Here is a 21167-nt window from a genome sequence, read left to right as displayed (position 1 = left end):
TGAGTAGCATCACCCTCAGTTTTTACTTGCCTGTTCCTGTTACAGTGGTGAATTTGTCATTAGAACCTTGTCTAAAAAAGGCACTATAGGGGTGGCAAGAACCTTAGCCAGTATCCGGAATCCCAGGGGTGACAGGTGCTGGCCATCTCTGGCAAAGCATCGTGGTCTGTCGACCATGTTATCCCAGGCAGAGAGATACTGGATCCCTTTAGAATGGCACCAGAAGCGTAGCCAATTGTTTAAGTCAATCAATTTGTTTTTGTACTGCGGCATCATTCTGGGTGATGGCAGAATGCTACTCAGGGCTGGGGTCATACCTGCCTGGGCTACAAGATCGGAGAGCTCTTCCATGTCTCTTTTCATGTAGTCCAGGGAGGTACATCTCAGGTCGTTCACACCAACATGGACAATGGCAGAGTCATATTTGTACTTGTTGTGGAGTGACCTGATTGCGTGGGTTATGTGGCGGATCCTGGCACACGACAGGCAGCTAACAGTAACCTTCTCCTTGTTTAGCCTGGTGAGTGGGACATCAGTGTGCCTGACTATAGAGTCGCCTATGACTAGTGTGTTGGGTACGTTGTTTTGCCTTATTGGCTGTGGTTGAGTTGCACATTGAGTCTGCGGGCTATGTGTCATTTGGGTTGTGTTGGGGGGGGTGGAGGTTGCTTGCATTTCTGCTTTGGAAGTCTCTGTTGCTTGAGCAGATTATTATTGAGAGCCTCCGCGAATGTTTTTGTGTTTCTATGTGTGGATTTTGGTGGTGTAGATTTAGTGAGACTATGTGATGAGTGTGGTGTGGTGCAAGTGATAACCTTCTCCTCTTGACTGTCAAGTTCAGTCTTGATTGGAGAGAGCTTTACCTCCAGTTTGGCTAGATAAGTGCATCTCTCACAGGTTGTAGTGTTGGGTAGTAGGAGGAGAGGGCTGTCTGTGTACATGAGGCAATTTCTACATTGCCCCAAGATGCCCAGATTCATCAGATAGACAGGAGAGAACACTGGGAGCTGACCCTTGGATATGCCTGAATAAAAAAAACTATTTTCCTCTAGATAAGTGAGGAAAGTGAGTACAATAGCTGTTTTTCTCTAAGCAAGTGAGGAAAGTAAGTACCAAAACTGTTTTCCTCTAGGTAATGAGGAAGGTTGAGTGTTGTAGTAATTAGTAGGTTATTTAGTGCTTACAAGTTCTGAACAAGTGCTGATCACAAATAAGCAAATTCAAGTGCTAAAAGTAAGAATCTGTATCTGGACAAAACTAGTTACAAGAAAGGGGAAAACAAGTGCAAATGCGGGCTTTTAAATCAGAAAATTGAGAGAGATGGAAAAACTGCCCAAACAGCCAATAACTACAATTTCTGGGCCAGAAGCACTCCTTATGTGGTAGATAGGTTACCTAGTGCTTACCACTCCCACTGATAAGCTAGAAGGCTTCCCTCCAACACAGAAAGCTTGGGGGGGCTCAGAAGCTTACATACAGTCCTGCCTGGATACAGCAAATCTGAATCTGGACTACACTAGTTACAGGAAAGGTATATATATATATGTATATATATATATATATATATATATATATATATACAGAAAAGTAGCTAAAACAGTAGTCAAAACAATTCAAATGCAGTGCAAGCTAGCACACTTGAGTATGTAGCAATATTAGACCAAACAGTTTAAAAAATGCAATTAAATTAAAAATGACTAAAAACAATGCAGAAGGAGTCTATTAGATAGAATGAGGTAATGAGATGGGACTGGGGGGAGTGTCCCAGATCAAATATACAGTGGGGGCGGGCAACTGCAAAAGCCTCCAAATTTAAACAAGACAGGAATAGGAAGGGTGGGTATGGGAAAACCAACACCTTCAGCAGAGATCTGAAAAACTATACAGTGAAGCAAAAATAACAGTGCACAACTCTGAAGTCAGCCAGCAATGATATAAAATTAGTCAAACAACAATTACCAGTACACAACTCTGAAGTGCCAGGGCTTACATACATTGATAAGCAGAGAATAATAAAGTTAGGTCAGTATGAGGATCAATATCCACAAGCATGCAAAATAGTCAAATATTATTCCTGGTTGTATTTGACTGTTTTTTCTCACTGCTGGATATCATGGAATGCCACTTGTCGGATAGTGAAGACAGTGTCACTGAATGTTGCTTCCCAGTGACATTTTCTTTTCTTCACTGTTTTACTGCTAATGATGTCCCCTAAACAAGTGCCCCAGAATAGCATTTGTAAAATGTAATCCAAATAACCAATCATGTGCAAGTTATTGAGGGCTGAAGTTAGACGGCAACTAAAACTTAATGCCATTGAATTTCCTGGGTTAAATGAGCATGTCAGCATCAAACATGAATTAAAATTTAGGGCCTTGAAACTGTGAATCTTAGGTTATTGGGCCCTTCAATAGTTCAGAATTATTTTAATCCTTCATATAACTACTGTTTTTAGTCCTTACTTCGAATTCTTGCACACTGTTATGTTTCAGTATATTTTATATATTTGGGATTTTAGCTATTATTAAGCACTGTCACTTTAATGGATTGTATTATCAATTAAGGGTCAATTATGGTTAATGTATTTAAGATTGAGTTGTTGTGATTGAATTGTTCTGAAGAAGTGATATTATGAAAGCGCTTGACCTGTCCTGTTTATTGTTTTTGTGAATAAACTGTATTTTTGCACTATTGGGCTGTAGATATTGGAGTCGGAGTGGTTATTTAGATTACTGGTTGTGTTGTACCACTCTTTCACCTTTTGGATTTTATTTGTAAAAATGTAAGACCATATTGTTATATGTTGCTTACTTAGGCCATTTTTACTTCTGCTGCTGCCATCTTATCTCACCTCAGCATATGTTATGCAAGCCAGCATTCAGCATTGACAAGTGCTTGTTTAATTTAGGCTACTATATTCTGCAGGAATAAATTTCATATACAGTTTTTGTATTTACTTAGCATAACTTGATATATAATTTGCTGTCAGTTTATACATATCTTTAGCAGACCTTGTTTAATTCTTTGAAGTAAATTTTTGCCTCTTGTAGTAGTGAGATATGAGAGAGCATGAACACACACACACACACACACACACACACACACACACACACACACACACACACACACACACACACCTTGTAACTACTGTTCAGGGCATCACCGTTAACATCTTTGCAGTTTACTGCTCAGAAGGTTGAACAGTTGGGCCTCAGAACACCCCTGTGCACAATAAAACACATCCTCTCAGGCATCATTGTGCTTAGAGAATGTGCTATCTGTTAAGAAATACAAAACAATTTAATTACTATATAGATTTAATGTTTTTATGTAAAATAGATCATCTGCCCACTGTTTCAAACTTGCTATAGTATATGTTGGCAAATCTTTTTTTTGGGGGGGGGGTTGAAGTCACTGAATAATGAGTGACATTTGAGTTTCAGACTTTATTATAGCTCTCAAATAATCTGGAACATATCTCAACAAAATCAGTGATAAGTCTAGAAGTAATCAGGGATACTTAAAATATTATTTCTGTTAAGCTGAGACATTGAGAGAATGAGAATGTGAATAAATATACATTTTCTGAAGTAAAAAAAAAATCTATAACTCTTTTTATTTCCTTCTTTATTATGTGTATGTCATCAGGTTTAGTTGGGAGGCAGAGCTAAAATTTGAATCAAAATTAGGGGTGTCCCTGATTTGACAGGAATGGACCTCATATCCTCTAGAAAAATGTATGTTAACATAAATCCTGTCATTATAGCAACTTTCTAATTTTGTAAGAGCAATATTTAAAATGTGTCTCTATTTTTCAGCCGCTGTCCCCCCATTATTTTAGGCTTTATCGAGATTTCTTCAGTTAAGAGGTTGAGAGGTATGCATACTTCTTAATTTGAAATGAGTTGCATCTACTGCTCGATCAAGCTCTCTTCTGTGTCTCTTTCTCACACAGACACACACACACACACACACACAAATACACTTCTGCTTTCATCCATGCTTTTACACTCATTAAACAGCAAAAGTGCTGCTTAGAAACAAGTTGAGGCTTCAAGTCGAGGTGCCAAAAAGTATAATTATAAGAATAACATTCACAGAATTTTTGTACTTCCATTTTATATGTATTGCAGCACAACACTCAGTCCATCTCATCAGCACATATTCACATATTCTTTGTACATCTTGGTGCATTATCAATTTAGTCTAGGTGGGATTTAGGGAAAATGTCAGTACTAAGCCTTTGTCAATATCCACTTAGTTGTGGGGTCATCAGGCAACCAGAAATTCTGAGTGCCTGGCTATTCTGTGATGCACTTTAAACCTTATTTCCCTTACTTTTGAAAGATAATGACTTGCTAACTGTTGTTTTTACTGCTGCTCAGAAGAATTTTATACATATTTCCCTGGAAATAGTTGTGTGTATTCACAGATAAAATGGTGATATTATTTTTGAGCGCACACACACACACACACACACACACACACACACACGCACACACACAAAATGACACTGCACTGGACAAGCCAGGTTTGTTACAAGATAGTGGAACACACCTGTATACTACATGCTTTATTACAGACAAACTGGAGGAATGCCGATTCACCAACAACATGCCTCTGGGTTTTGGAGGAGACCAGGGGACATGGATAAAATGACTCTGAGATGGGGATGGTATGCAGACTCCATTCAGAAGAAGCCACAGTCAAGAACTCACCTAGAACCAAGAGGTATGAGATTGTAATGGTATTCACTGCAACGCTATGCCTATAAGCAGTTGCTTTTCCACACATCTTACTTTGCCAGGCCACTAAAGATAGGCAGTTATCATGTGCAATGCTGATGCTTGTGATGGAAAGTGAAAATAATTACTGCCAAATTGTTAACCTTAACTTCACTACATCGTCCAGAAATAAGCAAACATGCATTAATAGTTTTACATTGATTTCAACAAATACAACACACTATGTGACATTATTTTTTCTATTTGTGTATGGCAGACCAGTTTCACAGATGACTGCAAATTGGGAGCTATCACAGATTTCCCCCATGATGCAAACATCTTACAAGAGGGTGAAATGGAAGATTTGTCAACACCAAGTATCCTGCACTATGAACTTTCTTTATATATATATATATATATATATAGAGAGAGAGAGAGAGAGAGATTCAACTATATGCACGGATACAAACCCTTTTATATTTTCTGAAATGGAAAAAAACATACAATGTTCAAAGCTTTCATAACTGTGATAAAAGCAATACACACATTTTCAAGGTAAAAGTAGTAAACAGATGCAAATGTGATAATAGCTTATAACATTTCTCATGATATTATCTTGACATGGTTTACTTGTTCACTTTCTAGAAGCTTATGTCAAACTATGTTCCATGCAAGTACATGTTCCATAAAGTACAGGATTCATAAACTTGTTTCAAGGTTGCATGATTAGAAGAAACATTTACCACCTGCTTGCTAAGCTCTAATGAACTCTAACAAAATGTAAACTGTTCTTTATATGAGGAAGGAATATGTGAAAACACTGCAGCAATTTTAAACTAGAAGTTTTATAAAATAACCATTAAAGAAATATATATTCACTACAGTTTCCCCCTTTGATGCTATAAGGCATCGCAGTCCAAGATTATTTTGAATTATATCATTGTCAAATATGTAAACTTAGGGATGTTTTTGTTTAGGTATAACAACCATTGCATTACAGAATATACTAGAGCTATAAAGGGTATGATTATAACCAAAGTAATTACACTTTGCATTATACTGGTACCAACATTTTCAAATATATTACCCAACCACCCAAACAAGGTCCAGCCAGACTCAGATTTAGCCATGTTAATGGCCATTTGCTCTAGCCACCTTTTCTTGTTCTCATGAAAATCTGAAACAAAAGTACAGCACTGTTTTCTGATCAGATGGCAAACTCCACCCTTTGAGGCCAGTATGTAATCCAAAGTTATTCTGTTTTTTGTAAGGCTGTGGCTCAGACTTCAGTTAGTTCTTTATTTGCCAGACAAATATGTTCCAATGTCTTATTAGCCATTTCAGCTAATACAGGGACAAATAATTCACTTTATGCATAGTTTGCAACATGCCGTTCTGCAGAGAGAAGGTCACTGCTTGCTCAGCAGGGTGTATGGCCCTGTTATTGTGCAAACTGAAGTAAAAGCCACAGAAGTTGAACGGCTTTCAAACCCTGGTCTGTTCAGAACAACAAGATGCAAATCTCCAGAAAATTCTGTGTAATGGATAGGACCAATAAAAAACCTCTTTAAAAAAAATTACTTAAAATAAGATGAGTGCTTTCATTTTATTTCACCACAAAACTTCATTAGATAAATTCAAGGAAGTAGGGCCAAGAAGTTATACAACACATCACTCCTCAGCAGCCAATCAAGATGTCAAAATTGAGGCAGTGCCCCCTTAAAGGGAAACTTACATTATCTTCTTAAAGCATTTAATTTTAATAGACTGGAAATGGAGATACATTCATTAATACCTGGCCAAACATTAGCTTGAAACACCAGCTGTCAAAATACTTTCTTTATAGAAAGAAGTGCCGCAAGCTCCCTCTAGCCTTTTGGTGGATCTGCTCAACAACTACAAAATAAAAGTAATAGTTGTGAAATTCTGTTACATGTTTAGCCAGGGCATTCATAATTTTGCCTTTTCATAAATCATAAAGATGTTCATACATCCTTTCTTTTAAGGCAGTTTCAGTCTCTCCAATGCAAAATGATGGACATACATGACAGAGAGCAGCATAGATCATACCTTTGCTGTCACCATCAAATTTTTCTGTAACCCGAACATGTTGCTTTTTTATCAAAAAGAGTCACCCAGTTGGATCCAGTTACAGAATGAGCATCGTCCACGTTTGGTCATTCTACAAACATTACTGGTTGCATTGTAATAAAGCACTGTACATTCTAACATCTTTTTTATGTTCTTCCCTCTTCTGAAAACCACTGAAGGGCATTCTGGAATTAGTTGTAAAAGTTCCCCGGTTTCTTTAAATAAATCCCAGTTCTTCCATAGGTATCCATCTTATAGACTGATAGTCTTGGTTAAAGTCAGCAATGAAGTCACTCCCAAGACCACCAGTTCCATTGTTATCTTCTTTGCCGGTTTCAATTATAACAGCACCATTATTATTGAGTATCAGGATGTAATAATTCCTTTTCCTTTCCATCACCACTTCCTCCTTGATGTCAGTTACAAACTCTTTTGGATAACTTCTTGCCAGAAACATGTTTTCCAAGGTAGCACACACTTTCCAGAAGTGTTGTTCCAGGATGACCATTCTTGTAGCCCTCACAAATTGTCCCCTTACTACTAATTTCTTTTGGGCAAGGGGATGAGCACTCAAAAAATGGAGGAAAGAGTTGGAGTAAGTTGACTTTTGATAAATCTTCAAAACATAATGGCCATTATTCGAGTCCTTGGACAAAAAAAATCCCAATAAGAAATATTAAACTTATTTATTGTAAATTTCAGTGCTTGAGTTGATGTAGTTCATAAATTCCATTAGCTTCTCCTCAGTATCTCACCAGAGGATAAACAAATCATCCCAGTATCTGGTGTAAAATCTCACAGACCTATAAAAGGGCCCATTGAATACAAAGACTTGCTCCCATTTAGCCATTACAATATTGACATAAATGGGGCCACAATTTGCTCCCTTGGCCACAACTTGGTTTTGATGATACAATTGTCCTTTGTGGAAAATAGAGTTGTTGATAAGGACAATTTCCAACAAATCTTCCAGTAGACTAGTGATCATTGTTCAAGCCTTTGTTTTCAAGAAACTCACGGAACCAATTTAATCCCACCTCATGTGGTATCACCATGTATAAATATGTCAATAATGACTAGTAGGTCAATCTTCACTTTTTTAAATTTCTCCAAGTCTTTTGGGTCTTTTGGGTTTCTAATACCATGATGTGACCGGACCCCATTCCAAAGTCAAAGTACAATTAAAGTTCACAAAATTAGTATTGTTTCAATCTATGATGTCAGCCAAAAGTGCTCTTCGCAGCACTCTCAATGTGCCCAGTAATGACTCCTTCTGCAATTCGTTTGGGGTTACATGGATTGGTAACCTATCTAAATATGATTGTAGATTATTTTTTATAAGACCCCGTTGCTTCTACAACTATTGGAACTGTCTGGGTATCTTTCTTCCACATTGCTGTCATTTCTGCTTGCAGATCCTGATATTTTATGACTTTGTGTCTCTGTATGCAAGACACTGTAGTCACTGTGTGTGGCAATTTCAATGATCAATGCTACTGTTGTCTTCTTTTCTTGGACCACTATATCTGGATTTCTAGCATCTATCTCTTGAACTGTTGGCAATGGTTGATCCCATGTGATATAAACTTCATCATTTTCTATGATGCTTTTTGGCTCGTGTTTCCAGTGTTTTTCAGCCACTTCACTATCATAATGTTTGCACAATCCCCAGTGCAACAGTCTTGCCACAGTATTATGTCTTCCAATATACAGTCCTTCTGCCATTAGTATATCACAACCAGCAACAAAGTGTGCGACTATTTCCAATTTGGTTTTACAAAACCTACATTTGTCTGTTTCTCCCATATGTTCAATGGACTTTGTAAACCAGCGTGTATGTAGCCCCTGTCTTGGGCTGCCAATATTAACCTTTGATCTCTTGGTTTGAATTCACCTTTCCTTAACCATTCCTGCATTTGTTCCTGATCCACATGAGGTTCTTCCAGATGTTTTCTATACTTGCAATTATATTTATGCTTTTTCCACATTTCTTGCCTTCTCACCTGGTCCTTCACCTTATATTCTTTCTTTTGTTTTTTGGTACATTCAGTTGCTGCCTGATCTTTATCTACTTCTGGTTTGATTTCCGTTCCTGCTTGACGGCGATATGCTTCTGCTAAATTAAGCAGAGAAGTCATCTTAGATTTATTCTCCTCATGTTTCAAAACTTTTGCTACATTTGGGTCTTGTGAGGTCAGCAGATATGAGTGGAGTCCCACAACTGCAGATCTAGACATGTAATCAATTTCAAGGAGGCCCAACCCTCCTTCAAAATGGGGAATATATAATCTTGGTATACACTGAATTTTATAAATCATTTGGTGAGCATGAAGCATCCTTCTTGTTTTCCTGTCTAATCTATCCAGCACATTTTGGGGCCAGTCACTCACTCCAAAATTGTAAGTTAGGACAGGAAGAGCAAGTTATTGGTCTATAATTTTTAGGGTAGCTTACAAGTTCATTGTTAAGTAGGAGCGTTGTTTTGCCTGTTGTTAGCCAGGTTGGGGTCTGTTCGGGACTTCTCCATGTGGGTGCTGTTATTGATGATTTTTAAGAGCTCCCAGGAGTCTTTGCAAACTTGTGGTTCAGTGCTAAGTATGTCTTTTAATTTATAATCTACAAACTTAGTGCATGCCGGAGTGACAAATACCTGACCGTCTACAATAGGGCTCGTAGGAGGGTTATTAAAAGTCCTTGTGGGTTTTGGGGATCCTAAAAATTGTAGGCATTACAGGAAAGATATTGTTATGGTAGTTCAATTCTTCAGTATTGATTCTTCCTTCTATAAACATGCCAGGAAGTTATCCACCTGTATGCTTGATTTAATTTCTTTCAGTTATTTAACATTTCCTGGTACTCAATAATAATGGTGCTGTTAATAATTGAAACTGGCAAAGAAGATAACAGTCCCGGGAGTGTCTTCATTACCGACTTTAACCAAGACCATCAGACGATAAGATGGATACTTAAGAAAAATTTATGTTTATTTAAAGAAAATAGGGTACATTTACAACTACTTCCAGAATGCCCTTCAGTGGTTTTCGGAAGAGGGAAGAACATAAAGAAGATGTTAGAAGGTGCAATGATTAATTGCAATGCATCCAGTAATGTTTGTAGAATGATCAAATGTAGGCGATGCTTGTTCTGTAAATGGATCCAAGTGGGTGACTCTTTCTGGATAAAAAGCCAACATGCCATGGCTAAACATGTAACAGAATTTCAGGACCATTACTTTTATTTTGTAGTTGTCAAGCAGCTCCACAAAGGGACTGGAAAAGGCTGGTCGCATTTATTTCTAGAAAGAAGGGAAGCATTTTGGCAGCTGGTGTTTCAAGCTGATGTTTGGCCAGGTATTAATGAATGTATCTCCATTTCCAGTCTGTTAAAATTAAAGGCTTTAAGAAGATAATGCAAGCCTCCTTTTAAGGGGGCACTGTCTCAGGGTCTATATTATAAACATGAAATCTCAATCAACACATAAAGGTCAATGTACGAAAATAGCAAAATACGTAATCTGCAAAAATGAAAACGCCGAACATATTTGCTTGGCCAGCAGAGTGATCGTGGAGATAAGGAAATATATCCTTTTCCCCACTGTAGTGCGGTCTTGTAGTTGGTATATTTAAGTAGGGGGGTGCAGCCCCTCACATGGGATGGGTGCAGGGGGGCTTGCCCCCCTGCAAAAGTGTGTTAATTTAATTTTATTTACTTAAGTTTGAGCTTACCTGCATGGCGCTGTTGGTTGACAAAATACATTCGGCGTTTTCATTTTCGCCGATTACGTATTTTGCTCTTTTTGTACATCGATCTTTATGTGTCGATATACATGTATTCACTGGTTACAGCTTTCGTATTTATAATATAGACCCTGTCTCAATTTTGCCACTTTGGCTGCTGAGGTGTGATGTCTTATAAAAATTCTTGGTCCTACTTCCTTGGATTTATGTGATGAAGTTTTGTGGAGAAACAAAACAAAAGCGCTTATCTTATTTTAAATATTCTTTATTAAAGAGGGTTTTTTAACGGCCCTATCCATTACACAGCATTTTCTGGAGATTTTCATCTTGTTTTGAACAGACTGGGGTTTGTAAGCTATGGAACTTTTGTGGCTTTTACTTCAGTTTGTAGTTTTGTTGCTGTTTTAGCTTGTGAACCTGTTATTCTGCAACCTACTTGCCGGTGTAGGGAAAAAATGAAAAATAGCTGGCATCATCTGTCCTTACCAACCAGGATACTATGGCTAAAGGTGCTACTATCCTGCTATCAGAGTGTCTCAGCATACATTTTATTACCCTCACTGATCCACTTCTTTTTCTCAGCCTCTGAAACTTCATTCTGTAAAGTAATCAAATCATTAAAATTAAAAGGATTGCCAGCTTTTGTGGATACTTTCTGCAAAACAAATTTTTTAGTGACAGGGACATCTACACCAGCAGCTTGTTTGGCTGCATAATATGCTAACCAGTTACCTTTCATAATGACAGAGTCTCTTTTTAAATGAGCTTGCACTTTAACCACTGGTAAAGCCTGGTAACAGCAAAGCATCTAATAAGTCTTTTAAAAACTTTCTATTTTTTTTATTTCAGTACCTGCTGAAGTGAAAAATCCACTCTTCTGTTCTTTCATCAATAATTCTAAATACGACACTCACTTCTTCTTCAGATTTGACAGTACATCTAAATAAACACCATCTGCAGTGCAAAAGATAGTACACCCTAATTTACAAGGGAGATCCTTACCCATTAAGTTAGCTGGAGCCAAGGTCCTTAATAGAAAGACACGTTTATTTTCAATCAGTCCTAAAGAGACTGGGATAGGTTTAGATACAGAAAAACAGTGGGAGTGTTAGTGGCACCCACTGCTGATACTTTTTCAGATAATACTGGAATTTTATTCTGGTCACTTATTTTCAACACAGATCAAGTCACACCAGTGTCAGTCAAAAACAGAACATCTTTTTGTCCTACTTTTAACTTAACAAAAGGTCCTTCTTGATCTAATTGCATTAACGCTCTTATATGTACCTCATCCTTTCCCCCCAGTGTTGTTACATTTCTGCTGACATTTGCTGCCACTCAGGGGGTTGGGGTGGTAGAGAAATACTGAATGGATTTTGATTTTGCCAGTGCTGCATTTCTTTTGTTGCTGTTGTTGATTAGGGCATTCTCTGTTCCAATTTTCCATTTGTCCATGGTTGTGACAAGCCCCCCTCCCAGCTTGATTTTGCTGGACATTTGTTGCTCTTCCTATACTTTTCCTACCTTGCCTACCTCCGCCCTTGCCTCTACCCCTTCTTTCAAAACTCTGCATCTGCAGTTGCATGAGTTTGTCCTCTGTATCTCTTCTCTTTTTAGCTTCTTGATCCATGTAGTGGTCTGCATAGTTTATTAACTTACCTATTTCCTCCTCCTGCCAAGTGACCTGGTTTTGCTTTACTAATACCTGCACATTAGGTAAGAATCTGTGCACAAAAGCACAATTAAAAGCTACTTTAATGTTTGCCATTGGATTTGTGATACCAGAATGTGCTGGAAATACTTTGTCAGCTAAAGTAATCAGCTGGTGTTTCTCCCCTACCTTGTTTACATGCAATAATTTTATCCCAGTTGTCACAATTTATTATAAGAACTTCTGTCTGACATCTGTTAATGCCCTCTTTCCTTCAGCGGTTGAGTAGTTTGGATCCCCTGCTGGGGCCAATCCAGCTTTGTCTTTTAATTTGTCATATTTATCAAGCAGGACTATGGCAACAGCTGCCTTAAATCTGCCAGGGTGGGTTCATATATTTGAATAACAATGCATAATTCATCCTTAAACTTTTGTGGGTCTTGTCTGATATAAGGAAAAGTTTTAACTATAGTATGGAAATCAGTAAGTGTCCAAGGCTTGTGGACTAATGTCGTAGTGCCATCCTGATATAGTATCTCTCTGGGATATTATAGAGAATTATCAGTCTCTTCTTTTTGTTTTTCAGTCTGTCTTGTCTTTTGGCAAATAAAATGCACCTTGTTACCTCGATATTCTTCCTCATCTTGTTGTGCAATGCTGTCATTTCCATCTGAGTCAGAGGACGAAGTGTTGGGGTGAACATAGAAAGCTCAGGGTGAGGCTGATGCTAAGTGTGTAGGTGCCGAAGGAGTGACACGTATAGATACAGTTTTGCACAGGGTTGTAGACTGTCCTCTGTCTTGTTTGGATGAGTGAGGAACCTGATTGTTTCTGTGATGAGGGAGGAAGAGAAGCTGATCATTTTACCCAGATACAAAGGAGCAGTTGGCATTGTATTGCATGCTTTTGCTGCACTTCTGAGTTCTTTAACTTGTTATAACAATTTCTCATTTTTCTCTTTTAACTCCTTTACAGTGGATTCTTTGTCTCTTTTAAACTTTTGAGTATAACAGTCATTTTAACTTTTCTACTGATCACTTTTTATATCTTATTACCCTCATGCTGTAATTTTGTTCGTAAATGCAGTACTTCAGTCTTATCAAAAATTCCATTCTCGGGAAAGCATAAATCTTTGTTTGGTTTAGTTAGTTTATGACAGTATGCTATGTACTGACAAGATTTCACCGTATATTTACAGTACATGTAATGGGCTGGAAAACCAACAGAGGGTTTGATGATTTTACTGCCTGATTTGCCCATAGTGTAAGATATGTTACACTGTTTTATATTTTAACTTTTCTGTTTAGTACCAAAGAATACACTTAATCACACATATATGTTTATGCAAATTGTCAGACATACATATCCATTATTTGAAGGGCCACCCCCTGCTATGCATTTATGACTGAAACCCAATTCAGTCTAAGTACCGGGACCCTCCTGGTCAATGCACGTAGCATATGCTATAACGAAACCCCACAATTGTGAATATAAACCTAAACATAACATGCATTTACCAGTGCAATAAATAATGTGCATACAATCTAAAACTGCATTAACATCACTGAAACTCACAGAAACTTGCTGTAAGACAAGATTAGTAACAGTTTAAACTGAGCAAACAACAAGAGAGTCAGGCATTTTCATCCACAGACAGCCCCTACCATGCAGTTTTAAATACTTATTCATACACTTCAGATGTCTGATTTCAGTAAAAATGATGGCGATATAACGTATTTTATCTCTGTGCCACATAAACTGTAGCCACACTTTGAAGTACTCTAGGTCACTTCAGACAGATCACATCAGTTGTGCAAAGCTAGAATAATGAGCAAACAGCAATCAGTTTCCTCCACAGACATCCCCAGCAATTATATTTACTTTGTGTACCTCTCAGATATCAGACTGTTATTAAAAAAATAAATAAGGGCCACACAGTCACATTATATATTTATGTACCTTATACTGAATAGCAAGTCCTGCAGTACCATGTATTTTCTAAAAGATATGGAGTCTGAAACTCAAATATCTATAATTGTTTTTGTGACTACACACCAGAAAACCACACAATTTGTGTGGAAAAACCCATAAAAAATATATGAGGTATAGTTATCTTGGATAGCTGTGAGGTATGAATATCTGGTGTACCTCTCATCTTCTTTGCTCAAGAATTGGAGACAAACCCCAAAATAAGGGACAGATAAAATTCAAAATCAGGGCTTAATTTTTAAATATTACTTGGGTTCACTTTAAAAGTCAATAGAACAACAGGTTTTGTATTCATTCTTGGAACAATAAAAAGTATACAACTCTAATGTCTTCCATTACTGACTGACTATAAGCTTCAGTAATTTACCAGAAATCAAACATTTTATGGAGTAAAGGGCACATAAAAATGGTAAAAATCAATCACCTGCAACTCGCACTATGTGGGTTCTTGCTTTCAGACGATTTTCTATCTATCTTACCAGGGCAATTTCTAATCACAGAAATTACACTTACCCAAAACTTACTTAATTGAGACAACAGCACCGAAGTTTAAACAAACTGAATGTTCACATTCTGGATTTTTAAACAGGAAATGAAGGCACGTGGCCAACATTCAGCCTAAAAACACAAAGCAGTATGTCAAACTTACCCAGGTGGGGGATACACCCCCCAATGTGGGGGCTGCACACCCACATCCCCCCTAACTAAATATACCAACTCCAGGATTGCAGTACAGTGGGGAAAAGGGCAAATTTCCCCATGTTGGTCAAGTGCTTCTATTCCCTGTTAAAAAATCCAGTAATTTGAACGTTCGGTTTATTAAACCTTGGTGTTGTTGTCTTGATTAAGCAGGTTTCAGGTAAGTGTAATTTCAGTGATTAGAATTAGACCCATCTTACCACATATAGGTATGATGTCAACATAGGGAGCGAATGTCAAAGGCCTTAGTAAGGTCACGAAAGATTTGTAAATCACCCCTGAGAAGTACTATGAAGTTCACAGATAATGAACATGAAGTAGCTAAGCAGTTTCTAGAATGAAGGTAGAAGGTTACAAAGATGTTTTCTAATCATTTACTCTTGTTTTTCTGTAGAGCCAAAACACTTTGTTCACCAGGCCTCTGAAAACCTCAAGAGAAATGCAGACAATGGAGAAATATGTGTGAACTATATTGCTAAAAATTGTCGCTATAAAGGTAGGCTAATAATGTCAGCTTGTAGTTTTGAGTAATGCAATGATTTTAATTGTCAAAGTACAGTGTTGATAGCCTTATGTTAATGTACTATTCCCATTCACTCATTCCCAGTTTTACATATAATTCTGTTTATTTTTTGTCAGTTGTGATTTGATTAGAATTCCACTTAAAATTGTTTATATCTACTGTGAAACTCTTTGTTGTCTTTTCATTAATCAGTGGCAGCCTGACACTTCCTCAGTGAATGAATGGTTTAACTGCAAACTTCAGATAACTTGTTTTAATGGCTTAATAATAAGCTAACAATGAGATTCTACCATAAGTTATGTAAGATTCTATATAAAAGTCCTGTATTTTCATTCACTAGAGGAAAAATATTTCAGACTTTTTGTTAAAATGTATTTTCTATGGCTATTTTAAGCATAGCACATATGCAGGAGACCAGGGGCACTGCCCCTTGTGGTATGTGTGTGATTTGTCCACTTGTAAGTAGTAGGCTGGATAAAATAAATAGTGTAGATATGAGTATATTGGGCAGTTATAGCTGCAAGAGTTTGGGGGCGAGTTATGGTATAAAATGCCCATGTGGATTATTTTATATATGGGAACCAAAGCTTTTGTTACAAAAATTAAAGAACATTTTAGAAATATAAGGGGAAATAATAAATATAGCCTTTGTACAGTTCATTTTAGTGCTGTACACAGATCAGAATGTGTTTTGAAGATCATGATTTTAGAGCAAATTAAAAGTTCATTCAGGAGTGTGGATTACATAAACAATATCTACAGCAAAAACAGAGTGTATTTATATTAAAGTTTTTAATTAAAGCTGCTAATTTCTATGAGATATGAGCTGCAATTTGTCTTATGTTTTATATAATTTGCCTTAAATCAATTTAATTAACTAATAAATAAATGTGTACACATTCCAATTTGCCTTAAATCAGTTCAATTAACCAATAAATAATTGTGTACACATTCCCATTTTCTTTAAAAGAAATTACTTCATTTTTCATTTCTACAAAATGCCTATAGTAAGTAATCCAGAAAAATAAAACTCTCCCATCTAAAGCTGAATTAATAACATTTTGAACAGGATTTTGTTTTGATGTGTATCATGCTTTAACTTTCCTAATTTCCTCTCCACATCTCCCCTGTCCCCTAGCATTAGTTCATCCAAAACCAAAAATTTCAAAGATGATGAATCAGAAACTTATACGGTGTTAAAAGTGCTCAGAGATATCATTGGTCATTCTGTTTGACATTATGTCCCTTAGATGCCAGAATATAGCTCCTTGCTGCCTTTTGGGTTTGACCAATATTATAATATTTACTGGGACTGCTACCATGTTATGAAAAAGGTACTTGTGTCTTGTAGCAGGTGTGATCTTTTCTAGCATAGAGCCTTAATCCAATAATCCTTTTATTGGATTTTGTACTGTTCAACATACTTTGCAGCCTCCACTAGGGCAGGTACCCCTTGTGGCAACATATTTAATCTTTCCAGGGACACTACTACATAATATGTCCTTCAAATTTCTGTCTCTTTAGTACGCCAGTGTTTGGATGTGCAGCTAAAATGTTGTTAAAGTCCTTATCTGCCTATAAATTAAACTAATTAGTTCATATTATTCTTAAGTCTCATTAAAATCATTACATTCTGTAATTTAATAAAAGTGTTCTTCGGTGCCTAACTCCTTTTTCTCTAATATAGTCCACCTTGACCACTCCTGTAAAACTTTTCTCTTTTATTGGCCGCAATCATTTCAGTTGTATCACTTTCCATGAATACTTTCTGCACTTCAGCTTGTCTTTTGTTTCTAAAACCAATGCTGCAAAAGCTTCTTCTCTGGTGTTTATTTTCACTCGGCTTTATTTCCCATGGTGTAATCCTCTTGCTAAGTAGGACAGATGAGTACTTCATATCTCTGAAAATGTGCTGACTGTTGCTTATTTCCTGTTTAACGTACTCCAGATTCTGATCTTCACCTTTTCAGATAATGTTATCCATATGCATTGCTATTGAAACAGCATTCAAAAACTAAACAAACTTAAACTTGTCACCTTCATTAATAAATGCAAAATTATGCAGGTGTCTTGCATTAAAAAACTCCTCTGGAAGTATTTCTTCTTCCTCTTGAAGTATTCTCATGCATTTGACCAATGAAAATAGTTAGGTGTGCTGGAGCAAAGGGGCCCCAATGGAATTCTGTAGTGTTGCAAGTGCCACCATCCTGGAAAAGTGAAACGGTTATCTGTCAGACAGTAATTAATATTTGTGTATAGGCTATTGTCCACATTTGAATCCTGCTATTCTGCCAGAGCTTATCTGAAACCACCCAGTGTTGGGTTGTAATTTATTATCTAACTGCTTGGTAGGACAAAATTTATTTTGATTTATGTTTTATTTCTTACCTCTGATTTTTATTGTTATAATTAGTTGCAATTGTGAGCTATAGTGAGCTGATCTAATGTTCACGTGTGACATGTAGGATATCTAGCATTTCAATGTGAATGGCACAACTGGTGTGCTAGGTTAGAATAACTACTTTATGAAGTACTCCCCCTTGTACAAACTTAGCTCAGTTTATTTCATTTAATATTCATTTGCATACTGCTTGTGAGATTTCCTTATGCAGTTTATTTATTTATTTATTGATATTTGTTTACCAGGAAAGTCCACTGGGCCAGGAAGAACCCATTTTCAGTGGAGGCCTGGGGAGAAAAGCTCCACAAAAATGATTAATATAATATATGGTACAGAGATATTTGGAAACAATAGTTATTGACAAAAGACATTGTTATAACAAGCAATATAAATGCAGTATAGTATTGCAGAAACATTGCTGATGCAGGGAAATATTGTAAAATGCAGATATTTGGAGACAATTGTTCTTAACAAAAGGATTAGTTATAATAAGCAGTGTAAACACAAATATAGTGCATTATGAAAATTTGGTGATGCAGGCAAATAATATAAGACTCAGTTCAGAAGGATTAGTCCAAGGTACATATGATATTAAGTAAGAGTATTGGGTATAATTACAGGTTGGCTAGCAGTTCAGTATTAGATGCATTGGTTGTAGAAACTGAGTAATATTAGGGCGATTTAGAAATCTCTAATGGTGTGTGTGTGTGTGTGTGTGTGTGTGTGTGTGTGTGTGTGCGTGTGTGTGTGTGTGTGTGTGTGTGTGTGTGTGATACATATATATATATATATATATATATATATTATATATATAGATATATATATATATATATATATATATATATATATATTATTAGTAGGGAGAGAATAGAGGAATGAGTGGGAGGTATAAGAGGGGGGTATGAATTAAGCAGGAGCAATATGTTAGAGTGAGTTGAAATTGGAGAATAAACAGATGATAAGATTTAAGTTAGAGGAGTTAAGTGTTAGGAAGGTGGAAGTTACTACAACTACAGTGCCAAAGAGTGGAGAGGTGCTGTTTCAAGGATGTTTTGAAGGAGAAGGTGTTACTGATGCTCCTAACAGCTAATAGGAGCGCCAGTGTACCAGTTTGACTTAAATTACTAATTGTTTTAATTTCTTTGAATTCTGTGGTTACTGATTTTGATTTTTTTTTTCTTTTATTTTTTTGTGTTAGTAGCTGAGAATGGATTTTTTTTTAATTTGTATGCCAGTAAGGATTTGCTGAAGCATAAGCATCTTGCCCAGTGTACTAAATGTTGTGTATATATAAAGGTACCACCTGATAACATTGGAGAGGTATGTTCCTCATGTTAAAAAGCTGGATGATTTGCTTACTATTGTTCACAGTAAATGCAGACTTACTTAAAATTATTGCACTTGTGCAATTGGCTAGCTTTTAAACTGTTGTTACATAAATTAATGACTGGGCTGATAAAGTAGTATTAAGCAAAGTGCAAATAGAACACATTTAAGAAAGGAAGGAAATTATGAGCCCTGTTATTCTTGTTAACATCAGTTCTGTATATAACTGTGACCATAAAGACAACCTTGGACCAGATTACAATGGTTGGAGTGTTCAGACCGCCAAAATCAAGTCCTGATGACCATGATTAATTGGGTCTATATTAGACGCATGAATGCTTAAATGTTCGAATCTCTAAAGGTCGACCTTTAGTGGTCGACCTTTAGAGATCGAACAGTTAAGTGTTCAAATTTCTACAAAAATTAAAAAAAAAAAATTCACAACTCAAAATAAAAAACTAAGACCAAGATCACGTTACAGTGTAGGGAATGGAAAATTTCCCATTTCCACACCGTAGTTCACTGAAGTGCGATCTCGGAGTTGGCATATTTAAGTAGCGGGGGGTGTGGGGGTGCAGGGGGCTTGCACCCCTGCTTAAATCCTTTCCTTGTATTTTTTTTTATTTAGTTTTTTACAACTTTGAACGTTTAACTGTTTGATCTGTAAAGGTCGACCTTTACAGATTCGAACATTTAAGCGTTTGTCGTAATATAGACCTGATTAATTCATATATTACTTGCATGAAACTCAGGAGGGAAAATAATAGTACCTTGGAACTTAAATTTACCAGACGCAGGCTGGAATAATATTGATTCTACAGCATCAGTAAGGAAATAATTTACAGCATATATTTGGGAACAACATTTGTTGCTGATTATAAATAAACCTACCATGCAATGGAGCATACTGAACATTGTTTGTATTCCTATGGGGATGACTGCTACTTCATGTCAAGTTTTACCATATTTGATGTGCAGTGATCATGGGGTTTATAAAGATTAAGCTACTGTGAGATAATTCTACCAAACTGAAATCTAAACCAGTGCACAGAAGATTATTAATGGATTATGCGAAAGCAAAACACTCACAATGTAAAACTAATTGGAGTGTTGGAGTCAGTGGAAAGATGACAGAAGAATGTGTTTAACTGCATTTCATTACTGTTTAACTGTATTTTTAGACACTGTGAGTTATGTTTTTGTCTGTAAGTGGTTAATATGTGCTTTTCTGTGAGTTTTACTGTGTTCTTAACCCTTAAATTGAGTAGCTTAATTTGTATACAGGTTTGCTACATCCAGAGCTGTTTGTTTTTGCCTTCTGTGTTTCTGGCAGCCATCTTGTGTTTGCCTTCTGTGTTTCTGGCAGCCATCTTGTGTTGGTAGGGGCCTATCTTCTTTGCTAGTGAGAGTAGCAAGGCTGCCTGAACCTTGTCTGGCAAAAACTAATTGTAAAGAAAGCAGGGGCTTGCAGGATTGGCTATATCTCTGTGTTACTAGAATCTTCTATTTTTTGTGGTATTTAAACCCAGCATTTGAGCTGGTTTGGGCTTGTTTGTGCATCATGAACCACAGCTGCACTATTTTTAACCCATTGCAAGGTATTCCAGTTACAAATTTTCCTTTAGCAGCACTTGGTGATCAAGTAGTAATACTTATCTTAGACCTTCCACCCTTTACCCGCTTAGCTCTGTCTGGCTATCTCCCTCAGATTCTGACACATATGGATGGGCAAATTCCTACGGTTCCTTCTGCCAGTGTGGTTAATATGGGCATCCTGAGACAGTTTAGCAACTGCACCATGTATATGGACAACCCTCTACTACTACCATATAGGAACACAATTTGTGAGAGGTGCAGTTACATTATGAATCTAGAGTCTATGCTCTCTCCCTCACAAGCCAGTATATCTGGCACTGAAAAGGTTGTCAACACAAACACCAGACCTCAAACACCACCCACACCTATACAGCACACACCCACATATGCAGAGGTCCTCAACAAAAACATACCCAAACAAAAGAGACCT

The 21167-nt window shown here is 36.9% G+C and overlaps 1 protein-coding gene across 1 annotated transcript in view; it reads left to right on the top strand.

The window, feature by feature from the left end:
* The window catches only part of LOC122815573 (protein mono-ADP-ribosyltransferase PARP12-like), a 1647737-nt gene that overhangs the window by 408043 nt on the left and 1218527 nt on the right, over positions 1 to 21167 (top strand). The window contains exon 5 of the mRNA XM_044088182.1: positions 15286 to 15387. Within this exon, the coding sequence (XP_043944117.1) occupies positions 15286 to 15387 (102 nt within the window). The remainder of the gene's footprint in view (positions 1 to 15285; positions 15388 to 21167) is intronic.

The sequence above is a fragment of the Protopterus annectens genome, chromosome 11.part0 (assembly GCF_019279795.1).
Source record: "Protopterus annectens isolate FY-2018-M chromosome 11.part0, PAN1.0, whole genome shotgun sequence".
NCBI lineage: Eukaryota > Metazoa > Chordata > Ceratodontiformes > Protopteridae > Protopterus > Protopterus annectens.
Note: the sequence above shows the minus strand (reverse complement) of the source record. Positions and strands in the feature narration are given on the sequence as shown.